Source organism: Portunus trituberculatus, chromosome 37, assembly GCF_017591435.1.
Source record: "Portunus trituberculatus isolate SZX2019 chromosome 37, ASM1759143v1, whole genome shotgun sequence".
NCBI classification, from domain to species: Eukaryota; Metazoa; Arthropoda; class Malacostraca; order Decapoda; family Portunidae; genus Portunus; species Portunus trituberculatus.
This window is the reverse complement of record NC_059291.1, coordinates 24969910-24996109: the sequence shown is the minus strand read 5'-3', so window position 1 is coordinate 24996109 and position 26200 is coordinate 24969910. Positions and strand designations below refer to the sequence as shown.

The 26200-nt window shown below is 37.3% G+C and overlaps 1 protein-coding gene across 1 annotated transcript in view; it reads left to right on the top strand.

Annotated features, from left to right (window-relative positions):
- The window catches only part of LOC123514294 (proline-rich receptor-like protein kinase PERK9), a 102095-nt gene that overhangs the window by 51577 nt on the left and 24318 nt on the right, over nucleotides 1–26200 (top strand). The window contains exons 6-8 of the mRNA XM_045272112.1: nucleotides 14186–14399; nucleotides 15986–16158; nucleotides 18949–18963. Of these exons, the coding sequence (XP_045128047.1) occupies nucleotides 14186–14399; nucleotides 15986–16158; nucleotides 18949–18963 (402 nt within the window). The remainder of the gene's footprint in view (nucleotides 1–14185; nucleotides 14400–15985; nucleotides 16159–18948; nucleotides 18964–26200) is intronic.

The window sequence follows — 26200 nt, the reverse complement described above, 5'->3', positions numbered from 1 at the left end:
AAAAATTATGTATATGAACATAGATAGAGTTTTATCAAGTAAATTATAATTAAGAGATTATATAAAGAAAGAAGAACCAAATATTGTATGCCTGGTTGAAACAAAATTAAATGAGGCAATAAAAATAGACATAGAAAATAGGTATAATATATGGAGGAAAGACAGAGTGGGTAAAGGAGGAGGAGTCATGATGATGTTAAGGAAGGAGATGGTGGTAAACTAAGTGAACTGTGGGGAAGGAAAAGCAGAAGTACTGTATATTAAGATACATATTAATAAAAAAGAGTTAACAATCATTAGAACATATGTGCCACAAAAACAAATTCATGGACCAATCAAGAATTTAAAGACATGATAGATGACACAATAAGGAGTCTAACGAGAATCATCAAAGAAAAGTGATATTAGTAGGAGATTTCAGCTGTACGGAGGTGGACTGGGAAAATTATGAAAGTGGTATGGGGGAAGAAGCCTGGGGGAGATAGATTCCTGAATCTAATGATAGATAATATGATGGACCAAAGAGTAAAGGAAAACACAAGATTCAGAGGAAACGATGAGCCGGCGAGATTGGACATGGTTTTTTACAAGGGATATACAAATGAACGATGATATAAGATATAAGTGCCCATTGGGAAAGAGTGACCATGTAATATTAGAAATAGATATAAAAGAGGGAAAGGAAGATAGAGACGAATCATACAAAGGAGACCGATTAGATTACAGAAAGGCTGATATTGAGAACCTCAAGAACTATTTTAAAAACGTTAACTGGGAGGAGATGGAAAACTCAGAGAGGGTGCAAGAGAAATATAACATTTTTGTAAATATACAAAACAGGAGTCAGGGAATATGTTCCGAAATATAGACCCAAAGAAGAAGGAAAGAAAGATTGGTTTAATGCAAGATGTGCTAGGGCAAAGGAAAAAAGAGATGGAGCATGGAAAAGGTGGAGGAGAAACAGAAATCCAGAAAATAAGGAAAACTTTAAAGCAGCGAGAAATGAATATGTTAAGGTGAGGAAGGATGAGAAAAGGAACTATGAAAAGGCCATTGTCAAAAAATGTAAGGAACAACTGAAATTGTTCTACAGATTCATAAATGGAAAAATTAGGCAAAAAGAAACAATAGAAAGGTTAAAAGGAGAGAACGGGATGGTGGAAGACCCAAAATGTATGGCAGAACTGTTAGATAGTAAATTTCAGGGGGTCTTTACTAAGGAATCCAGATTTGAAAGACCACAGGGTAATAGAGAGACTGTCTATATGAGAGAGATTAAAGTAACCAAGCTTGAAATAAAAGAGTTGATGACAGAATTAGATGAAGAGAAGGCAATTGGACCGGATGAAGTCTCAGGCAGAATATTAAAAGAATGTAAGGAAGAACTAGCAAGTCCTATATACAACATCATAAAATGCTCAATAGAAAATGAAACAGTACCAGTAGAATGGAAAAGAGCTGAGGTGATTCCCATATATAAGGAAGGAAGGAAGGAAGAACCTTTAAATTACAGACTGGTATCACTAACTAGTATAATATGCAAGATGTGTGAAAGAGTAATAAAGAAACAATAGATCAAGTTTCTTGAAGACAACAAATTATTATCAAATAGCCAATATGGTTTTAGATAAGGTCGGTCATGTGTAACAAATTTACTGAGTTTTTATTCTAGAATAGTTGATAGAGTACAAGAGAGAGAGAGATGGATTGACTGTATTTATTTGGATTTAAAAAAGGCATTTGATAAAGTGCCACATAAAAGATTACTGTGGAAGTTAGAGGAGAAGGGTGGCTTAAAAGGAAGCACATTGAGATGGATGGAAAATTATTTGAGGGGGAGAGAAATAAGGACAGTAGTTTAAGATATGTACTCCAAGTGGAGAGCAGTAGAAAGCGGAGTGTCACAGGGGTCAGTATTGGTGCCAATACTTTTTCTCATATATATAAACGACATGCTAGAGCAGTGGTTCCCAAACTGGGGGGCGCGCCCCCCTAGGGAGGCGTAAAGAGAATTCAAGGGGGGCGTGAAGTCATCTGCTAAAAAAAATGTTTTAATAGATTATAAGAATAATAAAATCAAAATGTCTCTCTGGAATGTACTATTATTTGTTTGAGTGGCTTTCATTATTAAAATTTAATACAAACAGAGATCTGTTTTCCTGAACAATGCTAAGAAATAAATGCAATAAAATAAAATAAGTTCACATGAGCAAAAGAGGAAGTGGGAGGGCGCGGGTCTACTGGAAGCAAGAAGGGGGCGTCAGGTAAGATAGTTTGGGAACCACTGTGCTAGAGGGAGTGAACAGCTACATAAATATGTTTGCGGACGATGCAAAACTGTGCAGAGTTATAAAGCAAAAAGAGGATTGTGAAATACTGCAGGAAGACTTAAACAAGATCTGGAAATGGAGTAAAAAATGGGACATGGAATTCATGTGGACAAAAGCCATGTCATGGAAATAGGAAAGAGTGAAAGACGACCACTGGGAATCTATAAGATGGGAGATGGAGTAGAAGTAGAAAAAGTAAAAAAGGAAAAGGACTTGGGAGTGACCATGGAAGAAAAATCAACTGGTAAGCCATATTGATAGAATTTTCAGAGACATATAATTTGCTAAGGAATATTAGATTAGCATTTCACTACATGGACAAAGAAATGATGAAGAAATTGATAAGTACTATAACAAGAACCAGATTGGAATATGCAGGAGTTGTGTGAACTCCCCATAAAAAGAAACACATAAGGAAATTGGAGAGACTACAAAAAATGGCTACAAGAATGGTTCCAGAAGTTAAAGGGATGACATATGAGGAGAGACTAAAAGCTATGGATCTACCAACCTTGGAACAGAGAAGAGAGAGAGGGGATCTGATACAAGTTTATAAATTGATTAACGGAATGGATCAAGTGGATAATGAGAAACTAATCCCGAGAGAAGAATATGATATTAGAAGCACAAGATTGCATAGTAAGAAACTGAGGAAGGGAAGATGTCTGAGAGATGTTAAAAAATATAGTTTCCCACAAAGATGTGTTGAGACTTGGAACAGTTTGAGTGAGGAAGTAGTGTCTGCAACGAGTGTGCATACTTTTAAAGTAAGATTGGATAAGTAATTCACCTTGGTCGCCTGCTGGTCACCCAGCCAGTCTTCCCCATTACGGAGCGAGCTCACAGCTCATAGACCGATCTGGATATGGAGACGGGGCCACACGAACATAAAGGCCAGGCCCTGTAAAACTACAACTGGGTAAATACAAATAGGTAAATACACACGGAGAACTGTGGAAAAATGGAATGCATTGTATAATGGAATTGTTACAGCACATAGTGTGCATAACTTTAAAGAAAAATTAGATAAATGGAGATATGGAGACAGGACACTATGAGCCCGGCTCGAACCCTGTACAATACAACTAGATAAATACACACACACACAAACATGAGAGTGCCACTGTACCAGCAAGACAAGCGAAAACAGCTCCCAGGGAAAGCACTTCAGCAGGCACTGGAACCTGACCTAGACATATGTACAGTGGGATAGGGGGCCATAGGGTTCTCCTGTGTCCAAAATAAATAAGATTTGGGTACCATATACAACTGAAAAATGGAGAGAGAGAGGCAGAGCTATGTAGTGTGACCAAATGTACAAAATAAAAAATGCCAAGATTCGAAAACCAAAGGTTTATTGAAACACCTGTTGGTCTGAAGAGACTGTGGGATGATAATACAGACATGGAAATTCCTGGATTTAGAGAGGAAAGAGGTAATATGAGGAGGCTTATAAATGTGGAAAGGGAGATAAGATACATGAAGGAGGTGATGTCAAGTATGATGGAAAAACAAGACAAAATGATAAAAGAAAACACTGAACTAAATGTGAGATTAGAGGAATGTGAGAAAGTAAGAGAAATCAATCAAGAAATGAAGGAGGAGATGCAGGAGATAGAAAAACAAAACAATATACTAAAGACTACATATTGCGACTATGAAGACCCCTTAAGGAGCCTACAGAAAAAAATATAGGAAGGGGAGGATGAAATAGAGAATGGAATGGGTGAAAGTAAATTGGAGGAATTATGAAATGCATGGAAACAGGAACAGGAAGAGAAAAAAGTTAAATTCTCGGAGGTAGTAAGAAAGTAAATTCAGGAAAAGACAAAGGACACTGTTATACAAGTAATTAAGGAGAAAGAAGATCTAGTGAGGGATACGGTGAATAATAAGGAAATGTTTTTTTTATTTTAGGGATGAAGGGAAAAAAAGCCAAACAAGTCTGTGAGAGAGCGAGAAGAGAGAGAATTGGCAAAAACTATTATCAAACACGAGTTAGACCAGGAAGTGGAGGAAGTTATTAGGTTGGGAAGATTTAGTGAAGAGGGTAAGAGACCAATGAAAGCGAGAATGAGATCGCAGGTGGCGGTGGAGGAAATTATGATAAGAAAAGGGAAGCTGGCTGATGATACTGAATTTAAGATTATATGGATAAAAAGAGATATGAACCTGGAAGAAAGGGAGAAGGAGAAAGTGATAAGAAATGAAGCTTAGGAAAAAAACGAGAAAAGGACAGAGATCGAGAAAAGGAATTTCTATTGGAGGGTTCCAGATATGAAACTAAATAAGTGGTACCTTCTGAAGAAGGAGGTCTTGGAAGAGGCAAGAAATTAAGAGTGACATTCAGGTAACTCGATTTACGCGATAGATGTGTTCCAAGAGGCATCGCGTATATCAAAATTCGCGTAAAGCAATCATGTAATTCTCATAAGAAACAATAGATAATAGGGGAGATGCGGGATGTGGTCCAAAAAAATTTGTACAAAATACTCTATTTATTTGGTTAAATTAACATATTTTTATTATTATTTATTTGGCTAAATTAACATGTTTTTATTATTTACCATTCTAAATACTAGAAGTGTATTTAAAGTAAAAGGAAAAACAAGAAATAATAAGAGAGCAAAAAATAATATGAGAAAACAACAAAACAAAGAATACGTAAACACAACACTCACTGCATCACTGCCTTCACCACTCACACCACAGTCAGTCACCATCTTCCTCTTAGCTTTACCACTTTATCAAAAATCCATTTATGAAAAATAACCCCACATGCAGAAGAAGATGAAGGACGTTTTGGGGCCATCTTGGTGAATTGAAGAGAGTCCATCTGTACTCAGTGCTGGCAGATAGTGAATTATTAATGAAATACCACGGTATTTCATTAGTAATTCACTATCACTCAGTGCCACGGAGTCAAGGTTATCCTCAAGGCATGAGCATATATGAATACTAAGATATGATATCCATTATAGCAGGCAATAGAGGAGTGGAAACATAAATATCTCGGTGAAAGCGACATGCAAGCTAAAGGGGTCACAAGAAGAAGTGGCCGAGTCGCCGCGAGTCTCCGCCTCGTCTGTGGCCAATCTCATCTCTGCTTTATTTTTTGGTATTCCATGTAACATTTCACTTTATGCATTACAAAACAATCCTTTCTTGGGGGCAAGGTTTGTAAAAAGCTAATAGAAATGTTGTTTTGTGAACATAAAAGCATATACAGGCAACCCCCACTTAACGAAGGAGTTACGTTCCTGAAAAAACTTTCGTTAAGCGAATTTTCGTTAAATGAACCAATAATAACAAGTTTAACCCCTGACTTTAGCTTCCATTGAGAGTAAATAAAGTGAGAGTGCATCATAGTACAGTAAAAGATTTAATGAAAGTAAAAATTATGAAGTTAAACATTTAAGCAGTTTAATTTAAGACTAAGTCATTATAATGTACACTAATGTATGTATGTAAATAACTTAATAATATTGGTGATCTTGAATTTATGAAGGGAGGGAGAGTGGAGCAGGAATTACACTAGCTGGCAACCTGTGGAATGTAAACAAAGGACGCATCATTGTATCACATACAAAACTTATGTACCACATTTCCACAAGGCTTTCCACTTTATTCATTGCAGAGTCACAAGTTCAGGTGGTTCTTTTAGCTTGCAAGGAAGATATGATCTCACCAGCCTTTTTAATACAGTCTGCTGACTTGATAATGGTAGACAGTAGATAGAGTCAAGCCATGGTGGCAAGCAATGCTATTAGTTTTCTGTCCTCTCTAGTGTCTGTGAATGATATCCAGCTTCACTTCAAGAGTAAGAGACTTCCTGGTCTTCTTAGCAACGCTAGGCAACATTGCAGGGTTTTTTGGTGGCATGTAGAGCGAGGGAAGATGAGCTGCTGCTGACGCTGTTATTGTTTTGAACTAGGGGGAGTGAGTGGTGCGTGTTTTGTCCATGAGAGGCGCTGGTGTATTCAAAAGCCTGTTAGCTTGCGTGATACGGCGGGCTTTCAAACTTGGAAAAAATTACCTGGATAAAATTTTGTTAAAGCGAGTTTGGTGTTTGTTAAACGAGCAGATGGTAGTAAAAGGAAACCTTCGTTGTAGCGAAATTTTGTTGTGTGAACCTTCGCTAAGCGGGGATTGTCTGTATAAGACAGTAACACCACCTCAAGAGGTGGTGTTCCCAGCAACCTGAGAGCAACTTCATAGCAACCTTGTTACTATCCCTCTAAGCGTTCATGGATGCCATTTCACGGCAGGAGGTTGCTCTGACGTTGTTAAAGTTTCTTGGATCCAGCTCCTGGCAGCCAATGAGCACTTTTAGGTGGGCTACCAACCTCCACCCGCCAACAGCAACGAATCTTTGTGGATGCTATTTTACGAAGGTTGGTATGTGAGCAGGAGGTTGCTATGGAGGTTGTTTGTACCAACATAGACAACAACCTGCTTCTTGGATCTGGCCCCAGAGCTCCCACCTATCAGCCAGCTGTGGAACTCTCAGGCGCACAGTTTGAAATTGCGTCTGGTACTTAGTTTAAAAATGCAGTTGGGCCAAATCGTATATACGTAAACCGATCGCGCAAATTAAATTAATTATAATATTTTTTCGGTCGCGTTATAACAAAAACGTGTAAATCAAACACGCGTAAATCGAGAGTTACCTGTACTAACATAGATGGGTTGTTATCCAGCGTGTTGGAGGTTAGAGATTATTTGAAAGAAAAAAGACCAGATGTAATGTACATAGTAGAAATAAAACTAAAAGAGGAGATCCATGTTATCTTTAAAGAAGAGGGATATAATAGCTGGAGAAGAGACAGGAAGGGAAAACGGGGAGGAGTGCTAATAATGGTTCATGATAATATATGTGTGGAGGAAGTGCAATATGGTGGAAGTAATGGGAGTAACAATCAAAACAGAGGAATTGAAAAGAAGGAAAATCATAGTTATGTATGTGCCACCTAAGGCAAATACATGGGGAACTGAGGAATATAAGGATATGCAAAGAGAGGTGATTAAGTGCTTAGATAATATGATAAGAAGAGATGGAAGACTCTTATTAGTAGGAGACTTTAACTGTAAAAGAGTACAATGGAGAGAGATGGAAGTAATGGGTAATGCTGGACAATGGAGCAAGGAGGTGTTACAGTTGATTATGGTAAATACAATGGATCAGTGGGTGGAAGAATCAACAAGGTACAGGGGGGAAGAAAAACCATCGTTGCTTGACCTAGTATTCACAAAGAAGCCAGAGCCCCCTCCTAGCATACAATACCGTACTCCATTGGAAAGAAATGATCATATAACATTAGTGTTGGAAATGCAGGAAGAGGGTGGGATAAGATACAGAGAAGATTACAAAAAAGAGAGAGATTAGATTATGCATGAGCAGATTTTGATAAGTTAGAAAATTTTCTGATACTGAATGAAGGAACATTATGAAGGGAAGGATGATACAAGGGAAATATGAAATATTCCTACAGAAATACAACAAAGGAGTGAATAAATACATATCTATCTATAGAGTAAAAAAAAGTATACACGCTTTGTACAGTGCCAGATGTATAAAGCTAAAAATGCAAAAGATAAAGCTTGGAAGAAACTCAAAAAACAAAGAAATAAAAATAACAGGCAGCAGTATAATGATGCAAGAAATGAATATATTAGAGTTAGAAGAGAGGAAGAAAGAAAGTTTGAGAAAGATGTGGTTTGAAAAAGCAAAGATGAACTCAAGCTTTTCTACAAATTTATAAATGGGAAAATGAAAAACAAGGAAACAATAGAAAGAATAATTAAAGGAGGGAAGACATACCAAACAGCAAAGGAAATGAGTGAAATAATGAATGAGAGCTGCAAAATTGTGTTCCCTGAAGAAGAGGGTTTTGTGGAACCCCATAGGACATTGCATTGCCGAGGATTGCAGGAAATCATAGTGCACAAAGATATTGGAAGAAAGAAACTTTGAGAAAGATGTGATGCAGAAAAGCAAAAATGAACCAAAGCTTTTCTACAAATTTATACATGGTAAGATGAAGAATAAGGAAACATTACAAAAAATAATTAAAGGAGGGAAGACATACCAAACAGCAAAGGAAATGAGTGAAATAATGAATGAGAGCTTCAAAACTGTGTTCCCTGAAGAAGAGGGTTCTGTGGAACCTAATAGGACATTGCGTTGCTGAGGATTGTAGGAAATCATAGTGCACAAAGATATTGGAAGATTACTTGATAATTTGGATGTCAGAAAAGCAATGGGGCCAGATGGTGTATCTGGCTAGGCACTAAAAGAATGTAAAGAGCAGCTGTTAGATCCAATTTGGGAAATGGTTACAAGTTCTTTAAAAGAAGGGAGAGTACCACTAGAATAGAAAAGAGCCAACATAATCCCAATATTTAAAGGAGGACAGTCAACTAAGCTATTAAATTACAGACCAGTGTCACTTATAAGTGTTGTGGAGAAGTTATGTGAAATTGTTATCAAAGAAAAAAGGGTTAAACATCTGGAAGAACAAGTTATATCAAACAGACAATTTGGGTTCAGGACAGGACAGTCATGTATGTCAAACTTATTAAGTTTTTACTCAAAAGTAATAGAACGAATGGAGAGCAGGGACGGATGGGTGGACACAGGATACCTGGACATAAAAAAAGCTTTTGATAAAGTCCCTAATGCAGACTACTTTGGAAGTTAGAGAGCACAGGAGGACTGAAATGAACTTGTTAGATTGGATAAGGGATTACTTGAAGGATAGAGAGATGAGAACTGTGATCAGAGATACATACTCATCTTGGGGTAAAGTAACAAGTGGAATGCCACAAGGGTCAGTGTTAGCCCTCATTATGTTTCATGTATATGTAATTGACATTCAACATGGGGTAAGCAGTTATATTAATTTATTAGCTGAATTTGTAAAAAAAGATGAGTATGTATCTCTGATAACAGTTCTCATTTCCCTATCCTTCAAATAATCTTTTGTCCATTCAAGGAAAGTTCCTCGCAGTCTTCCTATGTTCTCTAGTTTCCAAAGTAGTCTTTCATGAGGGACTTTATCAAAAGCCTTTTTAATATCCAGGTATACTGTGTCAACCCATCCATCTCTGTTTTCAAGTCTTGCAATAACTCTAGAGTAGAAGTTTAATAAGTTTGATACACATGACTGCCCTGCCCTGAACCCAAATTGTCTTTGATATGACTTACTCCTCTTCTAGAAATTTAACCCATTTTTCTTTGACAATTGTTTCACATAACTTCCCAAGACACTTGTAAGTGACATTGGTCTGTAGTTTAGTGGTTCAGTTGCCTTTCCTCCTTTAAATATCGGTATTACGTTAGGTCTCTTCAACTCTAGTGGAACTTTACCTTCATTTATTGAACTTGTAATTTTTCCTCTCTCCTTACTCTAATATATTCATTTCTGGTATCTTTGTACTGCCATTTGTTATAGTCATTTCCCTGCTTTAAGAGTTTCTTCAACATTTTATCTTTTGACATTTTTGCTTGTATGCATCTAGCATTGTACCAAGCATGTATTTTTTTCTGAACTCTATAAACAGGTACAAACTTTTTTACTCCTTCATTATATTTCTGTAAGAATGTCATATTTCCCTTGTACTGTCTTTCTGTACATACTATGACTCCACTCAATATCAGCAAAATAGATCCTTAATTTTTCAAAATCCACTCTTGCATAATTTAATCTCTCTCCTTTATAGTCCTCTCTGTAACTTACCTCATCTTCCTCCTGAATTTGCATCTCAAATGTCACATGATCACTTCTCCCAATTGAACTAAGGTATTGTATGATTGAAGGGGGCTGTGGTTTCTTTGTAAAAACTAGGTCAAGCAAAATGGTTCTTCTTACCCCCTGTACCTAGTTGACTCCTCCACCCACTGGTCCATTGCATAATCATAGTCAACTGTAACACTTTCTCACTCCACTGCCCAGCATTATCCATTACTTCCATCTCTCTCCAGTTTACTTTTTTTACAGTTAAAGTCTCCAACTAAGAGTGTTCTTCTATCTCTTCTTATCATGTTATTTAGGCACTTTGTCGTCTCTCTTTGCATATCTTTATGTTCTTCTGATCCCCATGTATTAGTCTTTGGTGGAACATATGTAATTATAATTTTTTTCTTCAAATCTTCTGTTTTGATTGTTACTCCCATTACTTCCACTTTGTCCTCACCATATTGCACATCTTCCACACATATATTATCACGAACCATTATTAGCACTCCTCCTCCATCTTTATCCTTCCTGTCTCTCCTCCAGTTATTATAGCCCTCCTCTTTAAAGTTGACATGGATCTCTCCTCTTAGTTTTGTTTCAACGATGCATATTACATCCAGCTTTTTCTCTTTCAAATAATCCCTAACTTTCAATATGCTTGATAACAACCCATCTATGTTAGTATAAGTCACTCTTAATTTCTTGCCTCCTCCACGATCTCCTCTTTCTTTCTTAGGTACCACTTCTGTAATCTCATATCCAGAACCCTCCAATAAAAATTCTTCTTCTCTATGTCTTCTTTTCTCGTTTTTTTTTTTCCTTAGCTTCACTTCTTAGCACTTTCTCCTTTTCCATTTCCTCTAAGTTCATATCTCTCTTTATCCATATATCCTTGTGTTCAGTATCATCGGCCAGCTTCCATTTTCTAGCCATAATTTCCTCTACAGCCACTTGAGATCTCATTCTCACCTTCATTGGTCTCCTATCCCTTTCACTGGATCTTCCTAGCCTGATCACTTCCTCCACATCCTGGTCTAATTCTTGTGTGCTGTCTTGTACTCATTTGATAACAGTTTTGGCCAATTCTCTCTCTTCACGTTCTCTCATGAATTTATTTGGATTATTCTTTTCCTTCATCCCAAAAATCATGCTTTTTTTTTCTTATCCACTACATCCCGCACCAGGTCTTATTTCATTTAATAACTTCAATTACTGTGACTTTCGTTGTCTCCTGAATTTATCTCTTTACAACCTCTGAAAATTTAACTTTTTCTTCTTCTTGCTCCTGTTTCCATTAATTTTGTAGTTCCTTCAGCTTGTTATCACCTAGACCACCTTCTACCCTGTCTGTAATCCCCTCCTGCACTTTAACCTGCAAGCTCCTTAAGTGGGGCTGATAGTGTCCTGTCTCCATATCTCCGTTTATCTAGTTTTTCTTTAAAATCATGCACACTGTGCTGTGACAATTCCATTATCCAATGCATTCCATTTTTCCACCATTCTGTGTGGAAAACTGTATTTTCCAATATCCTTCACACACTGCCTCATCCTGATCTTCTTTTCATGTCCTCTTGTCCTTCCATCTTCTTCCGTCAGCAGCACCAGGTCTTCTTTGTCTATCTTTTCAATATAATTTACTATCTTATACAGGCAACTCCCACGTAATGAACGGGTTATGTTCCTAAAAAAACGTTTCTTTAAGTGAACCAATTATAACAAGTTTGACCCCTGACTTGAACTTCCATTTAGAGTAAACAAAGTGAGAGTGCATCATAGTACAGTGAAAGGTTTAATGAAAGTAAAAATTATGAAGTTAAACATTTAGACAGTTTAATCTAAGTCATTATAATGTACACTAATGTATGTAAATAACTTTATAACGTTGATGATCTTAAATTTATGAAGGGAGGGAGAGTGAAATGGGAAAGACACTAACCGGCAACCTGTGGAATGTATTCAAAGGGCGTATCATTGTACCGCATACAAAACTTATGTACCACATTTCCACAAGGCTTTCCATTTTATCCATTGCAGAGTCACGAGTTCAGGTGGTTGTTTTAGGTTGCAAGGAAGATATGGTCTCACCAGTCTTCTTAATAGAGTCTGCTGACTTGAAAATAGTAGAGACAGTAGATGGAGTCAAGCCATGGTGGCGAGCAATGCTATTACTTTTCTCGCCTCTCATGTCTGTGAATAATATCCAGCTTCATTCTGAGAATAAGAGACTTCCTGGTCTTCATAGCAATGTTAGGCGACATTGTAGGGCATTTTGGTGGCATGTTGAGTGGGGAAGACGAGCTGCTGCTGACGCTGTTATTGTTTTGAACTAAGAGCAGGGGAAGGGTAGGGGAGTGAGTAGTGCACGTTTTGTCCACAAGAGGCGCTGGTGTATTCAAAAGCCTGTCGGCTTGTGTGATATGGCGGGGCTTACAAATTTTGAAAAAATTACCTGGATAAAATTTCGTTATAGCGAGTTTGGTGTTTGTTAAACGAGCAGATGGTAGTAAAAGGAAACGTTTGTTGTAGCAAAATTTCGTTGTGTGAACCTTTGCTAAGAGGGGGTTGCCTGTATGTTCTCTTCTATCTTGTAAGGTTGGCAGTCCCATTTCCTTCAGTCGTTCTTCATATGTGAGGTCCTTTAATTCTGGCACCATCTTTGTAGCAATCTTCTGTATCCTTTCCAATTTTCTTATATCCTTTTATATGTCGTATTGAGTGAGTGGTAGAGATAGAGTAAAACCTCAGAATAGTTAATTGATATCTAGGTTAGAAATTGAGTAGAGCTGGGCTGTTGCTTTCCACATAATTCAAATTAATTCTTATTAGCAACATTTTCATAGCTACCTGAAATCACAAGAATCCATAGTGAGGGAAGCAGAGAGGTGAGCTAATCATAGAAGTGTTGCTCTTAACCCCCAAAAAATATCTATTTTAGTGAAATATAGTGAATCTTTCATTCTGAGGAAATGCCGATATCTGGTGAGCAGTGAACGATTATTTTCTCAAAAGTGGACTGCACGTCCTTACTTATGAAGGTACTGTATTCCTTCCTACCAGAGGAAACCCATGCTTCACTCAACTTCACTGGAAAGTAAGGTTAAATTGTTTTCAACAAATTTATTAAGGCTTAATTTGAATGTAAACAAAGTAATGTCATGGAAGATTTGTACCAAATATGGTATGTTCAACTGAGACTTGGAAAAGGAATGAAAAATAATGATAAACAACTGATTAATTGAAATGAATATCTTTAATAAAAAAGCTTGTGGTATGAGAAGAAATGTGTGTGGATCACCTTTGGTCTGCTAAGTAAAGATGATTTAATTGAATGTGGAGCAATTGAAAATGGTTATATGTAGTGCTTGAAGGTGGCTCGGTCACACACAAATAATGGCAGAAAGTAAGATGACTTGAGATTATATGATTATACTAGAAATTACAAGAAAGTGAAGACATTTAGTGGAACAAGAGGACAAGTGGATGAAATAATTGTGGGTATTTGATAATGTCTTGGAAAGCAATGAAATAATTTCTTGGCTTTCCTCACCTTTTCAAGAAGTAAGAGAAAAGTATAGGTGATATCAACATTAGAATGATGAAAATGAGTCTCCTATTTGTCTTCTTTCATGAGATACTGAAATTCTTAGGACAGTATCTTGGGGCCAGTTATATTCATCCTACTTTGTTGTTTTTCATTATATACAAAGTACATATATTTTGTATTTTATAATATTCATGTAGTATCCTTGGACACATCAGGTGCACCCTAATTTCAGCAGTGCATATTTATGAAATAAAAAAAATGGTATATTTCACCATGAGTTTAAAGAAAGATAGCAGTATTTAACTATAGAAGAAAATATTATGAAAGCTTCACAGATAAAAACATGAGTTACATGCCTAACTCAAAAAGCCAGTTGTACATAAATGTATCTCATGTACCATTAAATGTGGTAAATTAAAGATTCGATATTATATGGATGCTGGTTATTATTAAATTAATGGATATTTGATGCTTTCTTACAGTTTGCTGACAACTTGAGAAATTGGATTATGTTGATAATAGTATTGGTGATACATAATTGTATTTTTCAGCAAGTTTACCTTTTTTTGCAGCTAGAAGAAAAACGAGCCCGAGAAGCAGCACGTGAGGCCCAGTACAGAACAGAGGGTTCTTGTACCACTAGTCCTTCCACCAACTCCCCACTCATTGCAACCCACATGAGTGTAGGTCCTTCACCAGCCTCTCCGACCTCTCCAAGCCAACAGCATCCTCAACTACAACAGCAGCAGCAGCAGCAGCAGCACCCCTCTTCTAGAAAAATCTCTAGTACGCAAGCATGTTTCCAATCAAACATGTGAAGGATTGTGTGCTGTCTCATTTTGAGTAGAAAGCTCCTGTTGTAGTGGGAAATAGCTTAAAAGGCTATACATTCTATTTTATTACCATCATTACTTTACTTTTGATCATTGTTTGCATTTCTCTCAGGGAATAATCTGCTTTTCAAGATCGAGAACATTTTTTTAAATGTTTAATATGATTACACTACACACCTATTAATTGCTCGCCGTGACACCACAGGTGCTAAAATGCACTTAGAATGGAGAAAACAAAAGTATTATCATACTTACGAGGAAACTAGTAATTAATGGGCTTTCCCCTCCTTCTTCTACGCTTTTGAAGTCATGAAGGAACAGATTCAGCCAGGTTTTTGAGGGTTATTTGATTTAGATTATGCCATTCCTCCCTGATGGCCGTCCACAGCTTGTTGGAGATATCCCTCCTCTGCATGTGCCTCTTCATAATGGACCAGATGTTTTCAATAGGGTTCAGATTGGGGGATTTGGGTGGCCAGTCCTCCAAAAAGTCAATCTGGCAGTCCTGAAGACATGTCAGGACGGATTTGGCCCTGTGACATGGACCTCCATCCGGCATGAACATAGTAGCGTTGTACATTTCAAAAGACCTGGGCAAAAAGTCACATAAAAGTTCCAAATAATTGTTCTGTTTCATGTTTTAATTTCTTGGCAAAAACACTAAATTTCCCACACCATGATAACTGAAGCAGGCCCACACCATCAATGAATCAGGGTGCTTTTCAGTCTGAAATGTAAATTTTGTGTCAAGTGGGTCACTCCCAGGTCACTGGTATACATGCTTGCCACGGTTTCAGGACACCGTGAAGACAGCTTTGTCGCTCCATAATACTTGCTGCCATTTTGCCATATCGCACTGGAGATATTTAGTGGCAAATGCAACCCTAAACTCTTGTTGCCTAGGGGTGATGAGTTGCTTCTTGAGAGCGCGGCGTCTGTGGAACTCAAAGTCATCGTGCAGGCAGTGTTGTACCGTCCTCACAGACACTTTTTCTGTTCTGGTGTTGCCACCCTGCCTTCCATATGAAACTTTTGTATCTACTTTTGCACATCTCCTCATAACGCCCACAATCCTGGCTATTTCCCTCATTGGCCTCTCTGCCTTGTGTAAAGACACAATGACTTTATCTGATCCTTTGTCAAATCTTTCTTGCCTCCCATTATGAAGGAAAGGTGAGATGTGTCAGGGCGTGTCTGCTCAAATTACAGGCGGAAAATGAAGCGATACTTTTAAGAATGTTTTGCTAATAACTGACAAATGTCAACTGACAGTCCATCAACGGTTTTCATGGACTGCTTGTACTTTAAACATGTTCCCAGTTGCATGATAACTCACATAAATCACTTCGGTGCCATACTAGAGGAAATGATCTTAAGGCCCTTGTGGAAGTGATCTGTTTTGAAGCGGCGAGCAATTAATTGGCGTGTAGTGTATTGGCTCCTCATTACTTAGTACTTCATCAATAATTATGTATTATAACACCTCTGCCAGAGCATATATCCAGGTGTGTCATTCAGCAATACACTTTTCCCTTATAGATGTGTCAGATGCAGAGAGTCCATATAGTAGTGTGCCAGTGATTCCCTACAAGGAACTGGAAGAGGCTACAGCTCTTTGGAGCCCACATAACCTGCTAGGACGTGGGGGATTTGGTGCTGTTTACAGAGGCACATGGAAGAACACTGAAGTGGCCATCAAGAGGATTGAACCTGTAAGTTTTGATTCTTTGCATTGTTTCATCCTCTTCTTGTTGCTATGAGTCTTTTCACCATAGTACTATTTTCTGAATGGTTTATTCCATAATGAGAGGACAATTAAGACTCCAAAAATTCTTAGTTATAATTTATGTTATATCCTTACCCTTTATTAGTAAATGCTGGACATTATGGTGTACTGTGAATACTGGAATGTGAGAACACAAATAAATATTAGTATTCCGGAAAAAATATGGAACAATTGTGCACTTCCATAATGGCCATTCATTGAAATACAGTGGTGCCTTGAGTTATGAGTTTAATTCTTTCCGTGATGTAGCTCATATGTCAATTTGCTTGTAATTCAAATAAATTTTCCCAAGTAAAATTCATTGCGATGCCCTTAGTTATTAATTGGTCCAGAATTGTAGTTCCTTTTGTTGGTGTTACATTTTTGACTGGATCCTTTTGCTTAGTTAAGGATGGTACAAATTATAGATGTACTGCAGTCATACTGCCTTGCCAGTTCAAGCACTCACACACCATGCTCACATTTTTCTATTATTTCTTGCTTTACTTCTATTGACATATTCTCTTCTTCTTCACATCACTGTCTTTTGCACTCATTTTTTTCAGCCCCATGATATCACACACAAAAAGATAAATAAAGTGTGTGACAATGATGTAAAAGAACTATCACAGTGCACGAGATCCAACTTGTTACGTGGGAAATATGTGGATACTGGCTTAGCTGAGGCTAGACTGATGTGCCAACTAGTGACAACATCCCAAAGCATGACTCATATACCAAAATTTCACTAATTTCTCAAACAATAAAATGGACCAAATCGTGGCTCATATGAAAAAAAAAATTGTATGCCAAGCTGCTCATATATATATATATATATATATATATATATATATATATATATATATATATATATATATATATATATATATATATATATATATATATATATATATATATATATATATATATATATATATATATATATATATATATATATATATATATATATATATATATATATATATATATATATATATATATATATATATATATATATATATATATATATATATATATATATATATATATATATATATATATATATATATATATATATATATATATATATATATATATATATATATATATATATATATATATATATATATATATATATATATATATATATATATATATATATATATATATATATATATATATATATATATATATATATATATATATATATATATATATATATATATATATATATATATATATATATATATATATATATATATATATCTGAGGTACCTCGACATACGAATTTAATTTGTTCCGTGACGATCGTTGTATATAAAAAAAATTGTATATCAAATCAATTTTTCTCATAGAAATTAATGGAAATAGAATTAATTTGTTCTTGTGATACGAATTTATCCCCCAAAAAATCAACATGCTTTAAATATCAACCAAATATAGATTTAATATAAGATAAACACAATGTTTATTGTATGCATGATATAAATGTACTATATTACCCAAAATAACAACTTAACCTGCAAAACTTGGGACACATCGATAGACGTTTGTCACGCAAGACTCGGGGCACTTAAATAGACATTTAGGCTTTTTATGGCTATATTTTGGCTATTTTCTTCCCGTCTTCTTTGCCTGTGAGCTAGCAACAGTCATCAGGAGTAAACATATGCTGTACGTCACTGTGTCACCAACTTCCACGATGGATGGTGGGAGCGACAGTGATTTCACTGTGTCCGATTTTGCCGCCTCTCCCATGCGCCTTACTTCTACACCTCGGGTCTCTCACCATGTTGTGGGGAGACAACTTTTGAATGAGAGTGGTATCAGAACAGGAGAGAGAGAGGCCCATTTTCTATTGCTCTGTCCAAGGCTGCTGAACCCGATCGGACGCAAGGCCACGTACAATGATGATACCACCTCATTCAACCTATGATTTTTGGTAACCATAACATCTTGAGACTTCTGGTTCTGTTGGAATTAACCTTAAAACAAAGGATAAATAAATTAATTTACTGATGGCAAATCGTTGCTTCCCTCGGGTTATTCCATTTATATATATTAAAATAAAATTATAATAAACATTCAAGCCATTAAAAGGGCAAATAATATTTAAAAGATAATCAAAGGGGATAGTGAGCGTGATGATAAAGCTTAGCAACATTTGGGGTCTGCTAGTGTGCTGACGCACTCTCGTCCCTACTGCCAAGGCGTTAACATCACCGCTCGTCCTCTTGACTACACAAAAGCTACCACGTGCAGGAGAACTTGATCCCGCCAGACTCGATACTCCCACCATATTGAAAGCCAGATAAGTTTCTAGCTGTTAATGTTAGCTTAGAGGTTGCAGGTCCTGTAACTAGCTAGTTATTCATTGGTAGCTGGAACACTAAAATGTGGGGGTGAGTGCTCCCAGCCATAACTGCCGGGTAAGAGTCTGGTGATTACTTTATTTACCGGTTTCTCCTTTAAATTTCTTATTCACATTAATTTTTATTAAATTCTCGTTAGGTTGTGTGGAACACTAATTTCTAACAGTTCTTTGCATTGCAAAGAGGAAGAGTTGCTTGTGGGCAGAACACCAATTGTACTCACTCATTTATTGAATTTCCAAGAGAAATCAGTATGTGAATACAGGCTATTTTGTGTGTTTCTCACCAAACTTTTACTTTTGGCATCCATGATCATGGGGTCTTCAGTTCACAAAACTTAAGAAAAAATACACACTGCCGAGGAGCACAGACACATACATGCACAAAGGATGAACAACGATACACAATGCAGGCTGAATGTTCGGGTGGACATGGGCAGCCGAGTGATCGCTGCGCCACCTACCGATGGCTATTCGTATCTTGAAAATATCTTCGTATTTCGAGGCATAAATTATATGAAAATTTTTGCCATACAGGCAATCCCCGCTTAACGAACGGGTTACATTCTTAAAAAAAACATTTGTTGTGCGAACTAATTATAACAAGTTTGGCCCCTGACTGAACTTCCATTGAGGGTAAACAAAGCAAGAGTGCATCATAGTACAGTAAAAGATTTAATGAAAGTAAAAATTATGAAGTTAAACACTTAAGCAGTTTAATTTAAGACTAAGTCGTTATAATGTACACTAATGTATGTATGTATGTAACTTTATAATGTTGATGATCTTAAAATTATGAAAGGAGGGAGAGTGAAGCGGGAAAGATGCTATCTGGCAGTCTGGACTGTAAACAAAGGGCGCATCATTGTATCACTTACAAAACTTATGTACCACATTTCCACAAGGCTTTCCATTTTATCCATTGCAGAGTCACGAGTTCAGGTGGTTCTTTTAGCTTTTAAGGAAGATACGGTCTCACCAGCCTTCTTAATAGAGTCTGCTGACTTGAAAATAGTAGAGACAGTAGATAAAATCAACCGACGGTAGTGAGCAATGCTTTTAGTTTTCTCTCTTCTCTTGTGTCTATGAATAATATCCAGCTTCATGTCAAGAGTAAGAGACTTCCTTTTCTTCTTAGCAACACTAGGCGACATTGCAGGGCTGGTTTTGGTGGCATGATGAGCGTGAGATGATGAGCTGGTGCTGGACCTTGTTTTTGTTTTGAATTGAGAGGAGGGAAGGGTAGGGTAATGAGTGGTGCGCGTTTTGTCCACGAAAGGCACTGGTGTATTAAAAAACCTGTCGGCTTGCGTAATATGGTGGGGCTTTCAAACATGGAAGAAATTATCTGGATAAAATTTTGTTAAAGCAAGTTTAGTGTTCGTTATACAAGCAGATGGTAGTAAAAGGAAATGTTCATTGTAGCAAAATTTTTTTGTGTGAACATTCGTTAAGTGGAGGTTGCCTGTTTATAAAAAAAATTGTATGTTGGGGTGTTCGTATCTCGAGGTATTACTCTTTATATGTATTCATATATAGTGTTACCTTGAGATACAAGCAGCCTGAAATACGAGTTTTTTTTGGCCATTTTTGTATTTTGAGATATGGGTCATGCTTGGGGATGTTGCCGCTATAGTCGGTGGCTCAGAGCATTGGTCCAACCTCAGCTGAGCTAGTATCTACTTGCTTCCTGTGGATCTCATGCACTGTAATTGTTCTTTTATAATTTTCACACTATTTACTGACCTTTTTTATTGTCTAAAGAAAGTACAGTTGTAATTTATGTTTAATGTTTATGTGTAAATGGTGCCTGCATCCTTTCCTCCCTCCCTCCTCCTCCTCCACAATTTACCACCATTAGCCAAAAACATGCTTCTCCAAGGTAAGAACAGTAAATAAACTTTTCCTGCTATTTTATATATTATCATGAATTGATAAAGTTTGCATGTAGTCAAACCTCGCCGAACACGAATCTCGCGTGTACACAAATTGGTCAAATATACCATATTTCGCCGAGCACGACTTTGACTCGCGATTGCACGATTTGATCCCCATTTGAATCTCCCACTGGTCCTGTGTTACTGTCTTATATATGCATATATGTTCACAAAACATTTCTATTAGCTTTTTACAAGCCTTGCCCCCAAGAAAGGATTGTTTTGTAATGCATAAAGTGAAATCTTAATGGAATACCAAAAAATAAAGCAGAGATGAGATGAGCCATAGACGAAGTGGGAGACTCGCGGCCACTCGGCCTCTTCTTCTTCTTCTTGTGACCCTTGTAGCTTACTGCCATGGAGTCCAGGTTATCCTCATGGCATGAGCGTATATGAATAGTAAGATATGATATCCATTATAGCAGGCAATAGAGGAGTGGAAACAAATTTAATATCGTGGTGAAAGACAACACGCCAAGCTAAAAAGGTCACAAGAAGAAGAAGAAGAAGCGGCCATGTTGCCGGAATCTCCACCGTCTGTGGCCAATCTCATCATCTCTGCTTTATTTTTTGGTATTCCATGTAAGATTTCACTTTATGCATTACAAAACAATCCTTTCTTGGAGGCAAGGTTTGTAAAAAGCTAATAGAAATGTTGTTTTGTGAACATGAATGCATATATAAGACAGTAACCTCAAAGCAACCTCGTCACCGTCCCTCCAAGCGTTCATGGAAGCCATTTTGCGGCAGGAGGTTGCTCTGAGGTTGTTAAAGAATCTTGGATCCAGCTCCAGGAGCGCTAGAGACAGGCGGGGAGCCAGACAATCACAGCGAAGTTGCCGCGTTCGGTCCCTCACCCAGCAAATTCAAACACAGAAAATTCGCTAAAACGGATTTGGTTGTACGTTATGCGGACTTTCTCGTCTAACTTTATATAGTACGTTAAACCGGAAATTTTTTAGATGAACGTTTGTTAAGCGGAGTATTACTGTATTTGTACACTCCAGCTGATTGACAGTCCCAAGTGAGGGTTGGGAATGTGGTAGGGTAACATCCTGTGGAATACATCCTCCAAGATAAATATACTCTATAAAAGTAGTTTATCTATTTATATTATTTTTTGTTGTGTTTTATTATGTTTCTGTGCGATAATTATTATTTATAAATACAGGCAACCCCCGCTTAACGAAGGTTCACACAACGAAATTTCGCTACAATGAACGTTTCCTTTTACTACCATCTGCTCGTTTAATGAACACCAAATTCACTTTAACGAAATTTTATCCAGGTAATATTTTCCAGGTTCAAAAGCCCCGCCGTATCACGCAAGCCGACCAGCTTTTGAATACACCAGCGCCTCTTGTGGACTAAACGCGCACCACTCACTCTCCTACCCCTCCGTGCTATCAGTGCAAAAGAATAACAGTGTCCAGCACCAACTCGTCTTCCCTCACTCAACAAACCACCAAACCAACCATCCCTGTAATGTCGCCTAGTGTTGCTAAGAAGACCAGGAAGTCTCTTACTCTCGAAGTGAAGCTAGATATTATTCACAGACACAAGAGGTGAGAAAAGTAATAGCATTGCTCACCACCATGGCTTGACTCCATCTACTGTCCCTAGTATTTTCAAGTCAGCAGACTCTATTAAGAGGGCTGGTGAGACCGTATCTTCCTTACAAGCTAAAAGAACCACCTGAACTTGTGACTCTGCAATGGATAAAATGGAAAACCTTGTTGAAATGTGGTACATAAGTTTTGTATGTGGTACAATGATGCGCCCTTTGTTCTGCATTCCACCGGTTGCCAGCTAGCGTTTTTCCCGCTCCACTCTCCCTCCCTTCATTAATTTAAGATCATCAACATTATAAAGTGACTTACATACATACATTAGTGTACATTATGACTTGTCTTAAATTAAACTGCTTAAATGTTTAACTTCATAATTTTTACTTTCATTAAACTTTTCACTGTACTATGATGGAGGTTCAAGTCAGGGGTCAAACTTTTTATAATTGATTTGTTTGATGAAAATTCGCTTAATGAACGTTTTTTTAAGAACGTAACCCGTTCATTAAGCAGGGGTTGCCTGTACCTTTTTCTTACCTGAAAACACATAAAAAAAAATAGGGGTGCTCTTTGTGGGGAGCCTGGAATGGATTTCAATGCATTTCAATGGGAAAAGTTGTTTTGAGATACGAACTTTTTGAGATACAAGCTCCGTCATGGAATGAATTAAACTCATATCTCATGGTACCACTGTATATATATATATATATATATATATATATATATATATATATATATATATATATATATATATATATATATATATATATATATATATATATATATATATATATATATATATATATATATATATACACACACACACACACACACACACACACACACACACACACACAGACAAATGCATGGTCAGTACAGGAATATGAAGAAATGATAAGTGATACAGGAACATGTCTGGAAGAAATGTTGGGTGGCTGTGAACGAACTATAATGATGGGAGATTTTAATTGTAAAGAGGTGTGTTGGGAGGACTGGTCAATGGAAGGATCAGAGACAACATGGGGAAATACACTATTGACACTGGCAATGGAAAATGTGTTAACTCAGTGGGTCAAAGAAGATACTAGGTTTGGAGGAGAGGGAGCATCGTCAAGACTGGACTTGGTCTTTAGTACAGAGCCAATGGTCATTGAGGAGATGAGGGTGGAGTGCCCTTTAGCAAAGAGTGATCATGCAGTTTTGGAGTTCAAGGTGATAGATGAAGAGAAATCTAGAAGAAATGAAGAATATAAAGTGGGAAGATGGAATTATGCCAAGACAGATTTTGGAAACCTAAAGAAATTCTTTCAAGAGACAAATTGGATGAAATTCAAGAGTGCTAAGGAGCAAATGAAAAGTGGAAGGAATTTATAAAAATATACAAAGAAGGTGAGAAAAATTTGTACCAATAAGACAACATAGAGAAGTTGGAAAGCAGGACTGGTTTAACGATAGATGTGAAAAGGCTAGAACAAGAAAAGAGGATGCATGGAAGAGGTGGAGAAGGAAAAGACGGATTAAGCAGTGGGAAAGTTACAAAAGAGCAAGAAATGAATATGTGTTGATTAGAAGAGAAGAAAGAAAGAAACAAGAAAAGGATATAATTGATAAATGTAAAGACCAACCAAGGCTTTTTACAGACATGTGAACAACAACATCAAAAATAGAAAGTATTGAAAGTTTAGAAGTAAATGGAGTATGCAGTGAAGATCCCAGGAAATGGCAGAGGCTATGAATGGATGCTTTCGGAAGGTATTCACAAAGGAGACTGCTTTTGACAAACCACTGGTAATGGAACAGAAAGGGATTATGAAGGAGTTTCAAGTAACTGTGGAGGAGATCAAGAATATGATGGGGAGTTTAGAAGTGAGAAAAGCTGTGGGACCTGATGGGGTATCAGGATGGATTTTAAGAGAATGCAGGAGCAACTGGCAGAAAAAGTTTGTGAAGTAATTGATGCCTCATTAAGGGAAGGTGTAGTGCCCCAAGACTGGAAAAGAGCTAACATTGTCCCAATCTATAAATCAGGTAACAAGAGAGACCCATTGAACTATAGACCAGTGTCACTTACAAGTGTGGTAGCTAAGATGTGTGAGAGGGTGGTGAAGAATAGATGGACAGACTTCTTGGAGAAAAATGACATACTTTGTGAGTGTCAATTTGGTTTTAGAAAAGGCGTTCATGCGACAAACCTGATATGTTACTATTCGAGGGTGATAGATGTAATACAGGAAAGAGATGGTTGGGCTGATGGAATATATCTGGATTTAAAAAGGCCTTTGATAAGGTACCACACGGAGACTGATCTGGAAACTTGAAATGGTAGGAGGAGTGCATGGCAGTTTACTAAAATGGATGGAAGACTTTTGGTAGGAAGAGAAATGAGAACAATAATTAAGGACAGACCATCAGAATGGGGCTTGGTGGAGAGTGGAGTTCCACAGGGATCAGTGTTGGCACCAGTAATGTTCGCGGTCTACATAAATGACATGGTGGATGGGGTGTCCAGTTATGTGAGCCTATTTGCAGGCGATGCAAAATTGTTAAGAAAAGTGAGATGTGACAAAGATTGCGAACTACTCCAGGAAGACTTGGACAGAATATGGAAATGGAGCTGTACATGGCAAATGGAGTTCAACACGACAAAATGCAAGAAAATAGAGTTTGGCAAGAGTGAAAGAAGAATCAGGAGTATGTACAAGATAGGAAATGAAGACATAAAACCAGTCATGAAGAAAAAGACCTTGGGGTGACAATTACCAATGACCTATCGCCAGAGAGACATATAAACAAAATAATTGGAGAAGTATTGAACTTATTGAGGAACATAAGAGTGGCGTTCGTATATTTAGATGAAGAAATGATGAAGAAAATAATTACTGCAATGATAAGACCGAGGCTTGAATATGCAACAATACAGTGGGCTCGAACTTAAAGAAACACATAAGGAAACTAGAGAAAGTACAGAGGGCTGCAACAAAATGGTGCCTGACTTAAGAGATTTGACTTATGAAGACAGACTGAAAAGAATGCAACTTCCGACCCTGGAAAACAGAAGAAAGGGAGACCTGATAGCAATATACAGAGTGATGATTGGCATGGAAAAATGGATAGGGAAGATCTGTGTATGTGGAATGAAAGAATGTCGAGAGGGCATGGGAAAAAACTAAAATGGCCACTTATAGGAGAGATGTGAAAAATATAGCTTCCCTCATAGAAGGGTGGAAGCATGGAATAGTTTAGACGTGGAAGTGGTCAACGCAAGGAATATTCATGATTTTAAGAAAAAGCTGGACATTAATAGATATGGAGACGGGACAACACGAGCATAGCTCTTTTCCCGTATGTTACAATTAGGTAAATACAATTAGGTAAATACACACACACACACACACACACTGACATACTACAACATAGAGAGGGATGGGTGAATGCTATCTACCTGGACTTGAGAAAGGCCTTTGATAAATTACCACACAATAGACTGATGTGGAAACTAAAGATGATTGGAGGAGTAAATGATAAACTAGCAAAATGGATGGAAAATTACTTAATGGGAAGAGAAATTAGAACAGTGGTGAGAGGAAGGAAGTTCGAGTGGAAGAAGGTAACCAGTGGAGTTCCACAAGGGTCAGTGCTTGGTCCCATCATGTTTTTGATTTATGTTAATGATATGCCAGTGGGAATTGACAGTTACATGAACATGTTTGGGAACAATACTAAAATTATGAGGAGAGTAAAGAATGTGGAAGATTGTAACAAGTTACAGGAAGATCTTGATAAGATATAGGAGTGGAGTAAGGAGTGGCAGATGGAATTTAATATAGACAAGACTCATGTTATGAAAATGGGAAGAAGTAGATATAGTCCAAACAGGGATTACAGGCTGGGTGATGAGAAAATTAACCCCTTCGCGCCGGATGTTAAAAAAGCCCACCTGTATGATATACGGGTGGTAGTGCCACGCGCCCGAGCACGGGAAACTCGTGCAAGCTTGTCATACTGGTCGTCTTTGTGTATTATGCTGCTATTTTTTAGTCACTATATCGCCTTCGAAGAGGAAAGTGGACGCTTCTCTCTTCGGAGAAAGAGAGAGAGAGAGAGAGTGACATT